Genomic DNA, 17,269 nt, shown 5'->3' with positions numbered 1-17,269 from the left:
AGGTCGAGGCAGCGGACGAGGTGGATACTAAGTTTCCGACTGCGTTTGGATCCTTAGTGTCTCGGGTTGACTTCGAGCTTGGTGGTTTCCCATGCAGCTTCCAGCAAGTTTCTCGAAGGTGTCTAGGTCGTTTATAATGATCGCAGTAGGGGCGAGGTTTGTGAGGCCTCCCTGTTGAGACACGAGCTGCAAGTGCTTCATCTTCATATGTGGTGAGGGCAGACGAGTCTTAGAATGAGCCCGGAATTGAGCTCGATTGGATAACTCCAAGCATGAGTTTCCTCCTACTTTCCTCGTGTCTGACCGCAGAGAAGGCTTCATGGAGAGATGGTAGTGGTTTTGTACTGAGTATCCGACCTCTGACCTCGTCGAGGTCTTGGTTGAGTCCAGATAATAGTTTAAACACACGTTTGGTCTCCATTATCCTGCGGTAGAGTTTCGAGTCTTCAAGGCAGGTCCACTGGTGATGTTCGTAGAGGTCGATCTTCTGCCTTAGATGCGTGAGCGAGCTGAAGAACTGAGTAACAGAAATCTCTCCTTGACGTAGGTCGTGGAGAGTGTTCTCAGTCTCAAACATCTCGGACACATCTTCGGAGTTGGAGAAGATTTCTCTAGCTGCTTGCCAGATTTCCGCTGCCGTTAGGTAAAGGAGGAAGGTTTCCCCGATTTCGGGATGCATTGAGTTTATGAGCCAGGACACCACCATGTTGTTCTCTGCCTTCCAACTCTTAAACGATGGATCTTCGATCTTCGGAGATGTAGCCACGCCTGTGAGGTAGTCATCTTTACCTCGTCCCGATATGAACATGAGCACAGATTAAGACCACTGTAGGAATTTGTGGGCATTGAGTTTGTGGCTCATGATATGCTGGGAAAAGGATTCGGAGTGAGCCTGAGTGGGCGAGGTCTGCGAGGTGGTCGAAGTGGTGTTAAGGGTGGATGAGTTTTCGAAGGAGTTCATGATGATTGAATTTCTGAGCTCTGATACCATGTAGAAATAAAGAGAAGAGAGTTGGAAATGAGAGAGTGTTCCGAGACTTTGAATTTTATTTCTTATATTGATAAGAAATGGTATACTTATTTATACATATGGTGGATACATTAGAATAGACTAGATACATGAGAGTGTAATAAATAGATGTAATAATTACTTCTAAGAAATAGAGAATAATAAATATTACATAGAGAACAAGACATAGAAAATAGAATGACAAATAAATGCAACACTTTTCCCAAGTGAGATAAGTTCCAAGAAGTGAGGGTTCCTGAGACACGCTTGTCAGGAGGAAAGACAAAGTGACGGCTTGACGAGGTGAAGCTTAGGCGAGGTGGCTTAGGCGAGGTGACGAAGTGAAAAGGGAGAGCGAACTGCCGAGCTAGATTTCAACACTTATACATGAAACAAGAATTTTGTATTTATTCATCAAACCCCTCCATCTTCTCACCGACTCCAAATGACACCACATTGAAAATTTATTTCAAACGGGTCCTGAAATTACAACTAAGTCCCCTCTTCGTTTGAAGTGTGGGCTTCATCTTCCAATTTATAAATTGTTACACGTGAGCGTCGAGCTGTGGGCTTCCTCGTCCCCTCTTCCTTTGAGGTGTGTTCCTCTCTCCATCTCTTTCGTCGCGGAGACCGCCTCCTCGCTCAATAGCCCTTCAGCCATCGATATAGTCTTCCACTCCCATATAGCTTTTGGCCCTCGCCATTAGTTTTTTCATGCTTAGTGGTACTCGGCCGACCAAGGATTTCAGAAAGTTGCTCATTCTTAGCCCTTCGATAATAGCGGCTATTGCATCTCCATTATCGAATCTATCGACCTTTTAGATTATTCTGTAAAGCGGATAATGTACTTTTGCAAGGACTCGCCGCCCTCTGGTTGGATCGACCATGGGTACATCTTGGTCTTCTTTTGGACCATGGATGTGGCGAAGCGGGTCAAGAATGCCTCTTTATGCCTTTGGAAAAAACGGATGCTCCCAGGCCTCACGCTCTTGACCTACTCGAAGCTAGGTCTGGTGAGTGTGAGACAGAACGCTTGACACATTATCGCAACGTTTTGCCTTTGCATGAGCATCTATATCTCATATTTTCGCATGTGGAAAACGGGGTCTCCTTTCCCGTTGAAGGGAGCTAAGTTTGGCAGCTTGAAGTTTCTCCCTCATTATTGGGTGAGTACTGATGTGGAGAATGGTGATGAAGCCATCTTCGGGGCCATGTAGGCGCCAGCTCCTCCCAGCCCTGCTTCTTTCAACTCCTTAATTTCGTGTTGGAGACTTTGAATCATGGTTGTCATGTCCAAGCTGTTGGTTTGAACCGTGGCCTGCCTTTGGGGAGTCACTTGCCTCTTCTCGTTAGATGCTTGGTCCACGAGATTCACCGCGGGGGCATTACCATTTGTAAGGGTTCCATGCACGTATCTCCGTGAGCTAAGCCTTTGTCTAAGGTCTCCTCCCAGATCTCCGCGGTCGCCGTTGAGGTGCTCCCTTGGATCTCCACTTGTGGTGCGAGGTTGGTTGGTGTTCCTTGAATGTGCCCTTGGTTGTTCATCGTGGCTATTAGCTCAATCATCCCTCGGTCCTAACTTGTCGATAACGTTTCCATACATGTTTTTAAAAATCTCTTAGAACCCCTTCCTTTTTATAATAGGATGTGGGTCCGATTTTATAAATATGCATAGTATCATGTAATTAAATTTTGGGTCATATCTCAATAAATGCCTTATAGGCTAATTATAAATTCTTTCTTGGTAATTTGTGTTAATGAATAATGATATTTTCTATGTTTATGAAAACCTTTTTTTACACTCTATTCCCTTTTATTTCATGGGAATTGAGGTGATCTTATAAACATGCATGCATAGTAATGATCTAATTAAATTTTAGGTTATCTCTTAATACATGCATATAATCTATTTATAAATTATTTCTTATAGTATGTTGTACTGAGGATTGACATTTTCCATATTCTTAAAAAATCTAAAAGTTCCCACATTTCGTTTTTGCATAGGGTTTTGATTAGTACATGATAATATACTTAATAAACGATTTCGATTTTAACAATAAGTGTGTAAAAATCGTAATAAATGAGGAGTTATCACATAAGTGATAATTTCAAAGTAACAATTAAAGAAATGGAATCCTCTCCTGCGGTAGCAGACTTATAAATAGAGTCATTTTATAGTTTAAAAATATTTGGGCTCATCAAGCAGAATAGAGAAAAAGAAATAAAAGTGAGAGAGACAGAAAATATGGCGACAAGTTCTTCAGTTAAACTGTACGCTATTTTTGTGCTATTTATCGTCTTTGCAGCTGTAGGTAATTATATATAATGCATGTGTCATATAAATTCGTGCTCTAGATTTCTTATTATTCATAGCTTACACCTTGCATGTGTTTTATTTTTATTTTAATAATCGAACATAGATAAATGCATTTTCTTCTAATTATCACGTATAAACATGATTTATTAATACGAAACGACTCAAGTTATGTGTAACAATAAGACTAGCGAACACTTGCTTAAGTTTACGGCAGATATGCGTAATGTTTGAGTGCGTTGTATATAATATATATATATATATATATATATATATATATATATATATATATAATATTCCAAAAAGTAGTATGAGGTGATGGATCTTTGTAATCAAAGGTATATAAAATCTTATGATATAATTTTTTTTTGTTATTTTGTAGGCACTAGTTCAGGACAGTGCATTCGTGGAGGAGGACCCATGAAATCATGCGTGGAAGCCATTTGTACTAGAAAATGCAAGATCAGGTATGGACCAAAGCATACTGGGATTTGCTTTATGATGAGAGAGCCCAATGATACCTGCCAATGTAGATTTCCTTGTTGAAGATCTTTATATGATGTTGTTCAATAACAATAAATGGGTTACTAGCCAGCCCAAGAATATGATTTGGACACTGTTAGAAATATTACTTAAATAATATTTATTTTCTGGATAAAAATGACAACTTTGATATTAGAATAAATAAAGTACAACACAACAATATTATGAACGAGAAGAAGAAAATTAAAACAAGATGGAAAACCAAAGGCCAAGGACCATTCGGCGGTCTCCTTAAAGTAATATTGCTCTCCCACGGGTGTCGGAATCGACGAGCAATTTACCTCCCAGGATACAACGCCGGAAGACAAGAAGAACAGTACACCAAATGAACTTCTCCGGCGAACTAAACACTGCAACAGAACTAATCACCGACTACAAAATTAAACAAAGCAATTTCGGAGGAGAGAAGGAGAAGAGAGAATCTGTGTGTGTTGGTGTGTTTCGAATGAGAGGTAGATGCCTCTATTTATAGGCCAAGGTCTCAGAGGTTACATCCTCTAGCCTCACACAAACCGTCCGTCCATTATGGCAATTAACCATCATTAACACCCACTAATGACACGGTTACAAACGTTAATACTACTCACTAATGACAGGGATACAAACGTTTGCTCAGCTCAAAACCGCTCAGCATCAATGCATGCTACAAAATTAATTCCGACCATAACAACACAAGTTATTTGTGGAATTAACAAATTTATGAAGTGAAAATTTCAATAAAAAGATAGAATTGGCCCAAGGCCCGAGACCGAGACCGAGACATTCCCGAAACCCGAAATCCGAGCCCGTCCCGACTCGGCTCAGCGGCGGCGCGAGCGCGTGTGTGTGTGCGAGCGAGTGGTTAAGAGTTAACCCACCCACACTCTCCTCTCTTGTACTTGCTTATCCACTAAAGAAAGATGATAGTATATATACACTACACAACACACTTTACCAAACTCATGTGAGACTTTTGAACTTCACTTCATTTTCACATAACAAATGTGTTCTTTGAGCATACTTTGAGCATCAATTTCTCATTCATTATAGTTCCGATTTTGGCAAACTTATAATCGATATTATACCCTATTCCGCAAGGAAGAATAATATGAAGGAATTATCAAATTCCGACGAGTGAAACCCACTCAAAGTTTTGCCTAAATTCAGTAACTCATTAGATAATAAATACTCTTTATTATCCACAAAACTCCCTAATATTCCAACAATCCCCCACATGAATGAAATTGCATGACGACAACAAAAAGACTCGACACGACTCAGTTTGATGATCGGTTCTACGGTCAATACCAGTATAGGATAGGTAGACAAAGTCCTTGAACCTTCCCTCGTTGAAGTATGTCATGTTTACGGACTACTCAGTAGACACGATGTCCTTGAACTATTATTCGTTTGTATATAAACGATGAGCATATATCTCGCTGATATCTTGCTGCCACAGGTTTTAGTTCTCATGGTTATGTTCATTTCGGCCCTGAACATGCGCCTGGTTCTGTAAGAGTTTCTAAAGAATTACGCCCCTTTAATTCTCTTTCGAAGCGGTCTCACTTCTCCCTCACATAGGTGATTCTTACGCCAAAGAGTAATCTCGCATTGTTGGTTTCAATTAAGGATCTTTGTAGGAACAACTACGAAATAAGGAAGTAGAAATCTGGAAACAATGACTTTTGGGACAAGTTTCTATATTACGTTGAAGAGGAAAATTCAAATACAAATCTAAGTGATGATTTCAAACCTTTCCAAACAACTCTATTTATAGGAAAATAAGAGAAGATGAATCAGCCCAAACCGTAGGCTTTAAACAAATCACTAATGCCCATAATGGACAATAAAAGACAATAAACTCAAAGAAAAAAAAACAGCCAACATAAAGACCTAATAACACCTTGTAATTGCTCTATTACGTGTATGTAACCGAAGCCACTCAAAAATTCTGCCAATTAATGAGAGCAAATCAAATTTAAACTCACAATCTCCCCCTAAACTTGATTTGGTTCGAGGTTTATTATGCCGAGCAGCTCTCTCATCTCCACGAATTTGACTCTTGCTAGAGCCTTGGTGAGAATGTCTGCACGTTGCTCTCCGGTGCTTACGAACTCTACGAAGATTTGTCGGTTCTCGAAACACTCGCGAATGAAGTGGAAGCGCGTGTCGATGTGCTTGCTGCGTCCATGAAACACCGGGTTCTTCATTAATGCGATTGCAGACTTGTTGTCAATGTAGAGAGTAACCGGTTTTTGCTCGCTTCCAGTCACCTCGCTCAACAAACTTCTCAACCACAATTCTTGGCACGATGCCGCACTGGCTGCCATGAACTCTGCCTCACAGGATGATAGAGCAATGGTCCGCTGCTTCTGGGATTGCCAAGTGATCAGATTCCCATTGAGATAAAACGCCATCCCTCCGGTACTCTTTCTATCATCTATGTCACCAGCTAGATCGCTGTCAGTGAAACCGACAAGTTCTTCAGCTCCTCGTCCTCTTTTGTACTGAATCCCGTAGCTCGTTGTTCCCTTCACGTAGCGGAGAATGTGTTTCACCGCCTGTTGGTGTAGAGTAGTAGGCTGCTCCATGTAACGACTCACAATGTCAACTGCATATGAGATATTGGGTCGAGTGTGCGTCAAGTACCTGAGCACCCGATGACACGCCTATACTCCGTCGGATCCACTAAGTTTCCTTCCGCATCCTTTCCGAGCTGCAGCTTTGCTTCCATTGGAGACTTGCTCGGGTTGCAATCCGCCATCACGAACTGTTTCAACACCTTCTTCGCATAAGCCGCTTGCTTCACCTCGATGCAATCTTTCTTCTAGTCCACCTCGATACTGAGGTAGTACGAGAGCAACCCGAGATCACTCATCTCAAACTCCTTCATCATCTGATTTTTGAAATCCTCAACGCCCTTGATGCTTGATCCCGTCACGATCAAGTCATCGACGTATACGCCAACGATGAGTACTTCTTCTTCATGCTTCCTCGTGTACACAGCCTGCTCTGGAGCACATTTTACGAAGCCGAGACTCATCATTCTCTTGTTGAGGCAAGTGTTCCGCGCCCTTGGTGCTTGACGTAGTCCGTAGAGAGCCTTGGATAGCTTGTACACCTTGTGCTCTTTATTCTTGATGATGAAGCCTTCAGGTTGAGCGACGTAGATTTCTTCTTCGATGTCACCGTTGAGAAATGCTGATTTGACGTCCAAGTGGTGGATCTTCCATCCACGGTGAGCTGCAAGAGCTAGAATCAGCCTGACGGTATCGAGTCTAGCCACCGGTGCAAAGGTCTCCTCGAAGTCAACTCCTTGCTTCTGCACGTAGCCTTTCGCTACCAATCTCGCTTTGTGCTTGAGGATGTTGCCTTCACTGTCTCTTTTCAACTTGAAAACTCACTTCAACCCGATGGTCTTGTGACCGGGTGGCAAGTCGGTGAGCTCCCATGTCTTATTCTTCTCGATGGACTCGAGCTCTTTCTTCATGGCCTCATTCCACGCCTCTTCGGTTGCCGCCTCGTGATATGTTGTTGGCTCCTCGGTGGTGAGCAACAATAATTCATCAAGATCCATCTCTACTAGTAGTGCCTCCGCATAGACATCAGCGAGGGAACAGAGTTTGATGGGGCCATCTTCGGTTGTGGACCCACCCGAGCTCTCTTGTTGACGAGGAGAGTTCGGTGTAGCTGTTGCGTTCTCCAGCTCCGCTACGTCATCGTCATCTCGTAGGATTTCGAACTCCACGGAATTTTGTACGAGCTCGTTGTTGTCGTTGCACCACTCCCACTTCTTTTCCTCCTCAAACACGACATCTCTGCTCACACGGATTTTCCTGCAAACTGGATTAAGAAACCTGTACGCCTTGCTTTCGTCTTCGACACCGAGGTACACCATGGCTTGACTTCGATCATCGAGCTTCTTGAGATGTGGTCCCGCAGTCTTCACATGTGCGGTACACCCAAACACTCTTAAATGCTCCAGATGAGGTCGCTTACCGGTCTATGCCTGGTAAGGGGTGCAATCTCCTAGCCCCTTTGCCGGCAAGCGGTTCAAGAGATAAACCGCATGTCGCACCGCCTCTCTCCAGAGGTTTGTTGGTACTTGCATGCTCTTGAGCAAACTCCTCGCAATATCCATCACGGTACGATTTCTTCTCTCCACCACGCCGTTTTGATGTGGAGTGTATGGTGCCGTGAGGTGACGTTCGACTCCTTCCTCTTTGCAAAACTCCACAAATTTCTGTGATGTGAATTCTCCACCTCGATCAGTTCGTAAAGTCTTCAACTTGTACTCGGACTTGTTCTCCACGAGCCTCTTGAACTTCTTGAATGCATAACACATGAATACACAATCAACGGTCTTCGGAACGATCTTCATCCTTTTAGGTGCGGGAGCCAAAACCTTGGCTAAGCACCCCCATATTCGCAAGTATTTATAGGAAGACTTTGTTCCTTTAAATAATCCGGACGGGGATTTATCCTCTTTCTTTCGAGGTATCTTATTCAAAAGATAATTCGCGGCCAAGATGGCTTCCCCCCACATTTCTTGTGGTAACCCCGAGCTTATCAACATCGCATACATCATCTCTTTGAGAGTTCGATTCTTTCGTTCAGCTATGACGTTCGATTGAGGAGAATGTGGTGGAGTGACTTCATGAGTAGCATGTTGTGCAGAAAATGCGCCAAATGGTTCCACATATTCACCTCCACGATCACTTCGTACCATTTTAATCTTTTTACCAAGTTGATTCTCAACTTCCACTTTGTACATGGTAAAATTTTCAATTGCCTCATCTTTGCTCTTAAGAAAATACACATAACAAAACTTTGTACTATCGTCAATGAAGGTCACAAAGTATTTGTTACCACCTATCGTAGGCATGTATTTCAAATCACATAGATCGGTATGGATTAATTCAAGAGACTCATTTTTTCTTTCAACACTATGAAAGGATGTTCTCGTTAATTTGGCTTCAACACATATTTCACATTTGTGTTTAGAGTCTATTAAATTTTGGTATACAATCCAAATTAATTAATTTGCGCAAAGTGTCATAATTCACATGACCAAGTCTACCATGCCACAAATTAGATGACTCAAGCATAGCAGAAGAGGATGCATTCTCATTATTATTCTTGCCAATAATGACGATTACATTCATCTTCCACATATTATCTTTGATATAACCCTTACCCACATACATTCCATTTTTACTAAGAACAATCATTTGAGACTCAAACACCATCTTAAACCCATGGTTACAAAGAAGAGTTCCAGAAATAAGATTCTTCCTAATGTCGGGCACGTAGAGAACATTGGTGAGCTTCATTTCTTTCCTCGAGGTCATTTTGAGGATGACGTGGCCCGTCCCCATGACGTCGGAGGTGGCCAAGTCGGGCGCATGTCGAGCGAGCAAAACGCGTTCTTGTCGGAGAAAACATGGCGGGTAGCACCAGTGTCTAGCCACCACTCCTTGGGGTTTGAGTCCACCAAGTTTACTTCGGAGACCACGGCGACGAGAAATTGGTCATCTCCCTTGGTCTCGATGACATTGGCCTCACTCTTCTTCTTCTTTTGCGGCTTTTGGCAATACGCGGCGCGGTGGCCTTCTTTGTCGCAGTTGAAGCATTTCCCAACAAACTTTTGTTGGTTCTTCTTCTTGAAGGCAGCTCCTTTTGCCTCAAGCTTGTTGGAGGACCTCTTGCCTTTCGAGCCTTCACCATGCTCGACAATGTTGGCTCTCTCGGACGTGGTTTTGAACCTCTTGTCAAAGCCACGGTTATCTTCCTCTATGCGAGGGCGAACCACCAAATCTTCAAGACTCATTTCCTTTAGCTTGTGCTTAAGGTAGTTCTTGAATTCATTCCAACCCGAAGGTAGCTTCTCCATGACGGAGGCAACTTGGAAAGACTCGCTAATGGTCATTCCCTCGGCTTGAATCTCGTGAAAGATAAGTTGCAATTCTTGCACTTGACTCACGATCGTCTTATTGTCCACCATTTTGAACTCGAGGAAGCGGCCCACGATGTATTTTTTCGATCCCGCGTCCTCGGTCTTGTATTTCCGATCGAGTGATTCACAAAGCTCTTTAGAAGACGCCTTGGAACTATACACGTTGTATAGGGAGTCTGCTAGACAATTCATCACATAATTCCGACACAAGTAGTCAGAATCCTTCCAAGCGAGAAACGCCATTTTCACTTTCGGACCGGTCTCGTCCTCTTGGAGAATCGGAGGATCGTTGGTCAAAAACTGCACAAGACTAATGGTGGTCAAATAGAATAGCATCTTTTGTTGCCATCTTTTGAAGTTCAAGCCATCGAACTTCCCCGGCTTCTCAGCCGGCATCATTACGAGAGGCCCTCGAACGCGCCCGCATTTTGAACATGACCCGCGGGTCCGTTCACGGCCATAGCCGCCATCGAGTGAACAAGAGACCCGCAGGTCCGTTTCCAGCCGAAGCCTCCGCCGAGCTTTGTGGTTGTGCCACGATGTTCGGGTTCATAGCGTTGGTCGTCAACACCTCAATGTTGGAAGGCAACCGGATGATCGGATTCCCCGACGCATCCACTCCGTTCAAATTGTTGTTGTTGTTGTTGTTGTTGTTGTTGTTGTTGTTGTTGTTTTCCATTACTACAAAAGAAAGCAGCCAAGTCAATAAAACCGTTGAAAAAGATCAACACAAATAATAAAAATATTTTAAACCTTCTTCCACGAGCAAGCTATCTAAGAACACACTATTACTTTAAGATTGTTAGAAATATTACTTAAATAATATTTATTTTCTGGATAAAAAACGACAACTTTGATATTAAAATAAATAAAGTACAACACAACAATATTATGAACGAGAAGAAGAAAATTAAAACAAGATGGAAAACCAAAGGCCGAGGACCGTTTGACGGTCTCCTTAAAGTAATATTGTCCTCCCACGGGTGTCAGAATCAACGAGCAATTTACCTCCCAGGATACAAGGGCGGAAGACAAGAAGAACAGTACACCAAACGAACTTCTCCGGCGAACTAAACACTACAACAGAACTAATCACCGACTACAAAATAAAACAAAGAAATTTAAGAGGAGAGAAGGAGAAGAGAGAATCTGTGTGTGTTGGTGTGTTTCGAATGAGAGGTAGATGCCTCTATTTATAGGCCAAGGTCTCAGAGGTTACATCCTCTAGCCTCACACAAACCGTCTGTCCATTATGGCAATTAACCACCATTAACACTCACTAATGACACGGTAACAAACGTTAATACTACCCACTAATGACAAGGATACAAACGTTTGCTCAGCTCAAAACCGCTTAGGATCAATGTATGCATTCATGAACGGTACAAAATTAATTCCGACCATAACAACACAAGTTATTTGTGGAATTAACAAATTTATGAAGTGGAAATTTCAATAAAAATTTCCCGAACCCAAGCTCGAGCCCGGCCCGGCTCGGCTCGGTTCGGCTCGGCGGCGGCGCACATGTGTCTGTATGTGCGCGCGAGGGGTTAAGAGTTAACCCACCCACACTCTCGTCTCTTGTACTTGCTTATCCACTAAAGAAAGATGATAATATATATACATTACACAACACACTTTACCCAACTCATGTGGGACTTTTGAACTTTACTTCATTTTCACATAACAAATGTGTTCTTTGAGCATACTTTGAGCATCAATTTCTCATTCATTATAGTTCCAATTTTGGCAAACTTATAATCGATATTATACCCCATTTCGCAAGGAAGAATAATACGAATGAATTATCAAATTCCCACGACTGAAACCCACTCAAATTTTTGCCTAAAGTCAGCAACTTATTAGATAATAAATACTCTTTATTATCCACAAAACTCTCTAATATTCCAACCGACACTTTTCAACAAAAATAACAATGATGAGTTATAATATAAGTTGAGTCTTTTTTTTTTTTTGTTTTTTGTTTTGTTTTGTTTTTTTTTTTCTGCTATTATGGTTAACGTGTACGAGACGCTTTTTCTGTTGCTATGATACTAGTTAACATATATAAATAGAAGGGCTACCATATTGAGGACTTGATTAATGTAAATAAATTTTTTTTTTAATTTTTTTATATTGCCAATATTTATTAAAGTCAAATGTTCATATAGAATACCGAAACTAATGTTCATATTTATCTGTAATTAGTGTTAGTATATATTAAACTAATGACCTTTCTTAGATAAATATATATAGTGTTACCAGAATACGAGCATAGTAGTTGTTGATTAATGACAAAATGTTAGAACAATTATTACAGTGAAAAGAACTCAATTACACCGATTTGGGTGACTCAAGAAAATGAAGAGTCTAGCAAGAAAAGACAGTAAGAATCTATGACGATACTAAAGATAGATGAATATTATGATGAGTCGTGTTAGCAATATTATATTAATATTGACAAAAATACAAGATAAATTGCATGGAAGGAAAATGAAACGGAAACAACAAATTACAAATAAAAACCGGCTAAACCTTAATATTGAAGTGGGAAATGAGTCCCACATTGGTTGTGTGTGTAAATGGGCATGTGTTTATATATTGGTTGGGACCCTCCACTTAATACCAATTGGTTTTGAGTTGGACTTCCACATGGTATCAGAGCCTTGACCGTTCATACGCATATTTGGCCCCACTCATGCGTGAGTGGGATTACTCTTCTGCCCTGCCCGACCACGCTACGCGTGAGGGAGGGTATTGAAGTGGGAAATGAGTCCCACATTGATTGTGTGTGTAAATGGGCATCTGTTTATATATTGGTTGGGACCCTCCACTTAATACCAATTGGTTTTGAGTTGGATTTCCACACTTACAACCGGAAAACAAAACGGAGAAGATGGAAGGAAACAGTCGAGGCCCGTTGGACGGTTTCCTTGAAGCTTTTTATCGCCCTCCCACGGATGCTGGAATACGTGAGCGAAAGCCTCCCAGGATACAACGACTACAGAGGCAAGCTTAGTACCAATAGCTTGACTCTCGGCGAACTAGGACCTGTGCGAAACTATCACCAAGAGAGAAGAAAAAAGAATTTTTCTGGATAAGAGAGAGTTCGAAACAGTGGGGAAGAAGGATTTGTTCTGTGTGTCCTGGATGAGAGCTGAAGCCTCTTTATATAGGCCAAGGATCAACAAAAGGTCTGGTTTTGAAACATAAAAAACCGCTCAGCCTTAAAGGCATTCAACGTTCATGATGAGGCTGTTACCAGCCATTAACGCTCTCAAAACCGTTCAACGTTTTTCATTTAAGCCTTTTATGGCATTAACCCCACGAGCGAGTAAAGGTGGCATCATTAACCCCACGAATAAAGGTGGCATTAACCCTCACGACAATTCCCAACATATGGAATTAAAACATTTTTTTGGAAGTGAACTTTGCAATAAAAAGAAATCCCAAGACTGAGACAATTCCCGAAACCCGAGCCCGAGCCCGGCCCGGCTCAGCTCAGCTCAGCGGCGGCGGTGCGCGTGAGGGGTTAAGGGTTAACCCACACACACTCTCCTCTCTTGCACTTGGATATCCACTAATTAAAGAGGATAGTATTTAAACACTACAACAACACACATCCCCACCCAATGTGGGACTCTTGGTATTACACTTCCACAACACAACATAAATGTGTTTCTTTAACCTACTTTGAACATCAATTTCTCATTCATCCTAGGTCCGATTTTGGCAAACAAATATTCAATTTTATACCCCTCGTTACGAGGAATCCGTATCACTTGGAATTATTCAAATCCGATGAGTGGACCCCACTCAAATTGTTGCCACAAATCAGCCATACACAGGTAAATAAATATTATTTATTTACTTAATTTCCAACGAGTCGTGCGTTTGATAATTAGGAAGTTGTTCTTTATTCTCATGTCTTTTACGGCATTTTACTTTTTCGTAGATTGATCACACCCAGGATGTATTGGTTCTTTGTTAACTATCAAGTTTGAGACTTCGTACCAATCATTTGTGATCATTTCCGAATTTATTATTTCGACAATTATTTGGATACTATGGTCACGTTCTTCATATTTATTAACTAGTTTTAAGTTCTATGATATTCTGTGTGATTTTTCTCTAACTATATAGGACAATTATAGGACTAGTTTTCTCTTACAACACTTCTTGAAAACTATTAATGCGTAAAAACGCTCGTATTGGTAAAATATCTATGTTATAATTGAAATGATGTCTTACTAAGGTTTCGGAGAAGATCGCCAAAAAACTGATTTGATGAAGATAAAATAAAAAACGAATGTCGTTAAAATATAACTTGTACAAAATACTCTGCTAATCAAATGTGGCACTATCTGGAAATCAGGCTAACATACTTTTCCAAGATGTTATAAACATGCAAGACATCTTGGAACAATTTTGTCATTCATCAAAAATAGCCAATCACATAACAACAATCTCTCCATTGACTTTTTAATGGAGAAACAAACATGGGCATTAGAATAATTGCATAGTACTCATTAGTCAAATATGTTAAGTAAATAGATATATATTGAATCACAATGCCAAGAAGAATGAAGATGGCTGCACATATTTACGTGCGAACACACACCCATAACATAATTTCCATAGTACGTTTAATTTACTCCTTGTACTGAAGTTCATCTTAAAAAAAAAAAGTCTTTGAGTCTACCACCTTATCCGATCTTCTCAGTTTTTTTCGGCCAACTTTGGACCTTATGGTCTTGTTCGTTTCTCTATTTGTCGTCGGCTCTCTTCTCAATCAAATTTACTTGTTACACGGCACTGAATAACCTTGTCCTTCCTGTTCGGTATATGGTAAAAATTACCTTATAACAGTATACATTTCCGATAGTTTAATAAAACAAAAAAGTTCTTATAAGAGAAGATTTTATTTGTATTTTTCATCTAATGTTTTTAACACATCCAACAAGATTGTGAACATTTTAGATATTTTAATTTTTTATCGTATTTTCCAACACTTCCAATTATCTTATAAAATATTGATTTTTTCATGTTCAATTATATTTTTCATTTACCTTCAAATATATAATTTTTTTTTGTTGACATTTTTCGGTTTTCATACAGACCTAATTATTTGGTATTTTGGACAGATATCGCCCTTTTTTCTTCGCAATCATGTTAAATGAATAATGATGATAATAAGATAAGTTTATTAAAAAATATGCCCAAACCATGGAGGGAAAATCTAGTTGCCTTTTATTATAAAATTCGTTTTTTTAGCCATTTGAGAACATTTCCATACATGTTTTCAAAAATCTTTTAGAACCCCTTCCTTTTATAATAGGATTTTGGGTTTGATTTTATAAAAATGCATAGTACAATCTAATTAAACTTTTGAGAACAATTCCATACATGTTTTTAAAATCTTTCAGAACCCCTTCCTTTTATAATAGGATTTGAGATTGATTTCATAAACATGCATAGTATATCTAATTAAACTTTTGAGAACATTTCCATACATGTTTTTAAAAATCTTTTAGAACCCCTTCCTTTTATAATAGGATTTGGGTTTGATTTTATAAACATGCATAGTATAATCTAATTAAACTTTTGATCATATCTCAATGAATTCGTTATAGTCTAATTATAAATTCCTTCTTAGCAAGTTGTATTAATGTCGACGAATGATATTTTCCATGTTTTTGAAAGCCTTTTTTCTTTCCATTCCCTTTTGTGGCATGGGAATTGAGTTGATCTTATAAGCATGCATGCATAGTAATAGTAATGATCTAATTATATTTTAGGATATCTTAATTCATGTATATAATCTAGTTATAAATGCTTTCTAATAAAAGTATGTTGTATTGACGAAGAATGGCATTTTCCTTGTGTTCCTAAAAATCTAATGGTACCCGCATGCCTTTTTTTGCATGGGTTTTGATTAATACATGATCATATACTTCTTAATAAACGATATTTGATTTAACAATAGGTATGTAAAAATTGTATCTAATAAATGAGGAGTTATCACGTAAGTGATAATTTCAAAGTAACAATTAAAGAAAGAAAACCCTCTCCTTTTGAGGAACGGTATAAATAGAGTTCATTTTTTTCTTTTAAATGATTTAATCTCATCATCCAACATAAATAAATATATTTTCTTCTAATGATCACGTAACATGATTTATTAATACGAAATCGACTTAAGTTATGTGTAACAATGACTAGAGAAAACTTGCTTAATAAGTTTATGGCAAATATGCTTAATGTTTGGTTGCCTGCATATATATATATATATATATATATATATATATATATATATATATATATTCCAAAAAGTAGTATGAGATATGTAAATATATTTTTCTTCATTTTCTTACAAGGTGATGGATCTCTATAGCATATATAATTTTATTGTTAACCGCGTTTTTAGGGTTGACACTTAGAATCGTCCGTGGTTTGATCTAGGACCGGACCCTATGACCGCTCGTAAGTTGAGTGTGGTGAAGTTCTTCTATTCTCATCGCCTCCGTCTTGTCACTTCTTCAATAGTTTGATTTTGTGTTCTTCGCATTTGTCTCGTTCATCGAGTTCTTCGGGTTCGTCGCGTTCATCGAGTTCTTCGGGTGCATCGTGTTCTTTGGGTTCTTAGCTATCTTTGAATTCTTCACGTTTTTCGTATTCATCGAGTCCTTCGAGTTTATCGTGTTCTTCGGGTTCCTCACGATCTCCAGGTTCTACGCGTTTTTCGTGTTCATAGAGTCCTCCGAGTACATCGTGTTCTTCGGGTTCCTCACAATCTTCGGGTTCTTCGTGTTCGTCATGGTCTTCGCCTGAAGGGACAAAAAACGTGAACTAGATGGACGAGGAGGGGTTTCCCCTGGCGCTCTCCGACGCTTAACATTAGTTGTGTCATATTGCATTCTTGGTGAACGATTTGTGCTCGTCTCTATATTAGCGCAAGAATTTCAGAGCACATGGGATAACTCTCCTTGATATGCTAAGGCAAGGGACCTGCATCTACGAATTGGTTTTAACTAAAAGAAAAAACAAATATATGTATATCAACCAAAAATTTCTTTCAGCATAGCCAAATGCTCCACGCCCCACAAATAGTAGAAAACTTGGTGGGAATCAGAAATTTGTGTAAATCTAGGCTCCCTCCGCCCGTAAGAATCTTTTAAGTTCTTCTGATTGCTCAGAAGATCCACGATCAACTTATCCACATCTTGATGAGCTGCCGCATAGTATCAGCTGGATTGGTCAGGACTAGTCCTCAGGCTGTAGAAGAACAAAAAATCCTCCAAGGTAGAGAAAGTTTCGTAAAATTTATACCGCAATTCATTCATCCCGATAAGTACTTGGTAGAGATTGGGAACGAACTGGGTAGGAGCACATCCGATTTGATACAAAAATTGAGCAATCAACTGATGGACAAGAAACCCATTGATCACCGCTACAATGGCCCAGTTAA

The 17,269-nt window shown here is 39.9% G+C and overlaps 1 protein-coding gene across 1 annotated transcript; it reads right to left on the bottom strand.

Annotated features, from left to right (window-relative positions):
• Nucleotides 1-9,192: 9,192 nt before the first annotated feature.
• Nucleotides 9,193-10,197, bottom strand: LOC149393340 (uncharacterized). Its single transcript, XM_089617987.1, has 2 exons — nucleotides 9,829-10,197; nucleotides 9,193-9,729 (listed from the first exon to the last, which is right to left on the bottom strand). The coding sequence occupies exons 1-2, from the start codon at nucleotides 10,195-10,197 to the stop codon at nucleotides 9,193-9,195; spliced, it is 906 nt and encodes a 301-aa protein (XP_089474113.1).
• Nucleotides 10,198-17,269: the final 7,072 nt, after the last annotated feature.

Source organism: Urtica dioica, chromosome 6 (assembly GCF_054948205.1).
Source record: "Urtica dioica subsp. dioica isolate 48M chromosome 6, U.dioica_male_clone48M_v1_H2, whole genome shotgun sequence".
Lineage (NCBI taxonomy): Eukaryota > Viridiplantae > Streptophyta > Magnoliopsida > Rosales > Urticaceae > Urtica > Urtica dioica.
The sequence above is the reverse complement of the archived record's forward strand: the minus strand, read 5'-3'. Positions and strand labels throughout refer to the sequence as shown.

What these genes read in the sequence shown, in the direction of transcription:
- LOC149393340 (XM_089617987.1), bottom strand. Translation starts at nt 10,197, where the DNA reads ATGCCGGCTGAGAAGCCGGGGAAGTTCGATGGCTTGAACTTCAAAAGA. An exon ending in TGGTGGACAATAAGACGATC is followed by an intron (nt 9,730 to 9,828) that starts GTGAGTCAAGTG and finishes GTCATGGAGAAG; the next exon opens with CTACCTTCGGGTTGGAATGA.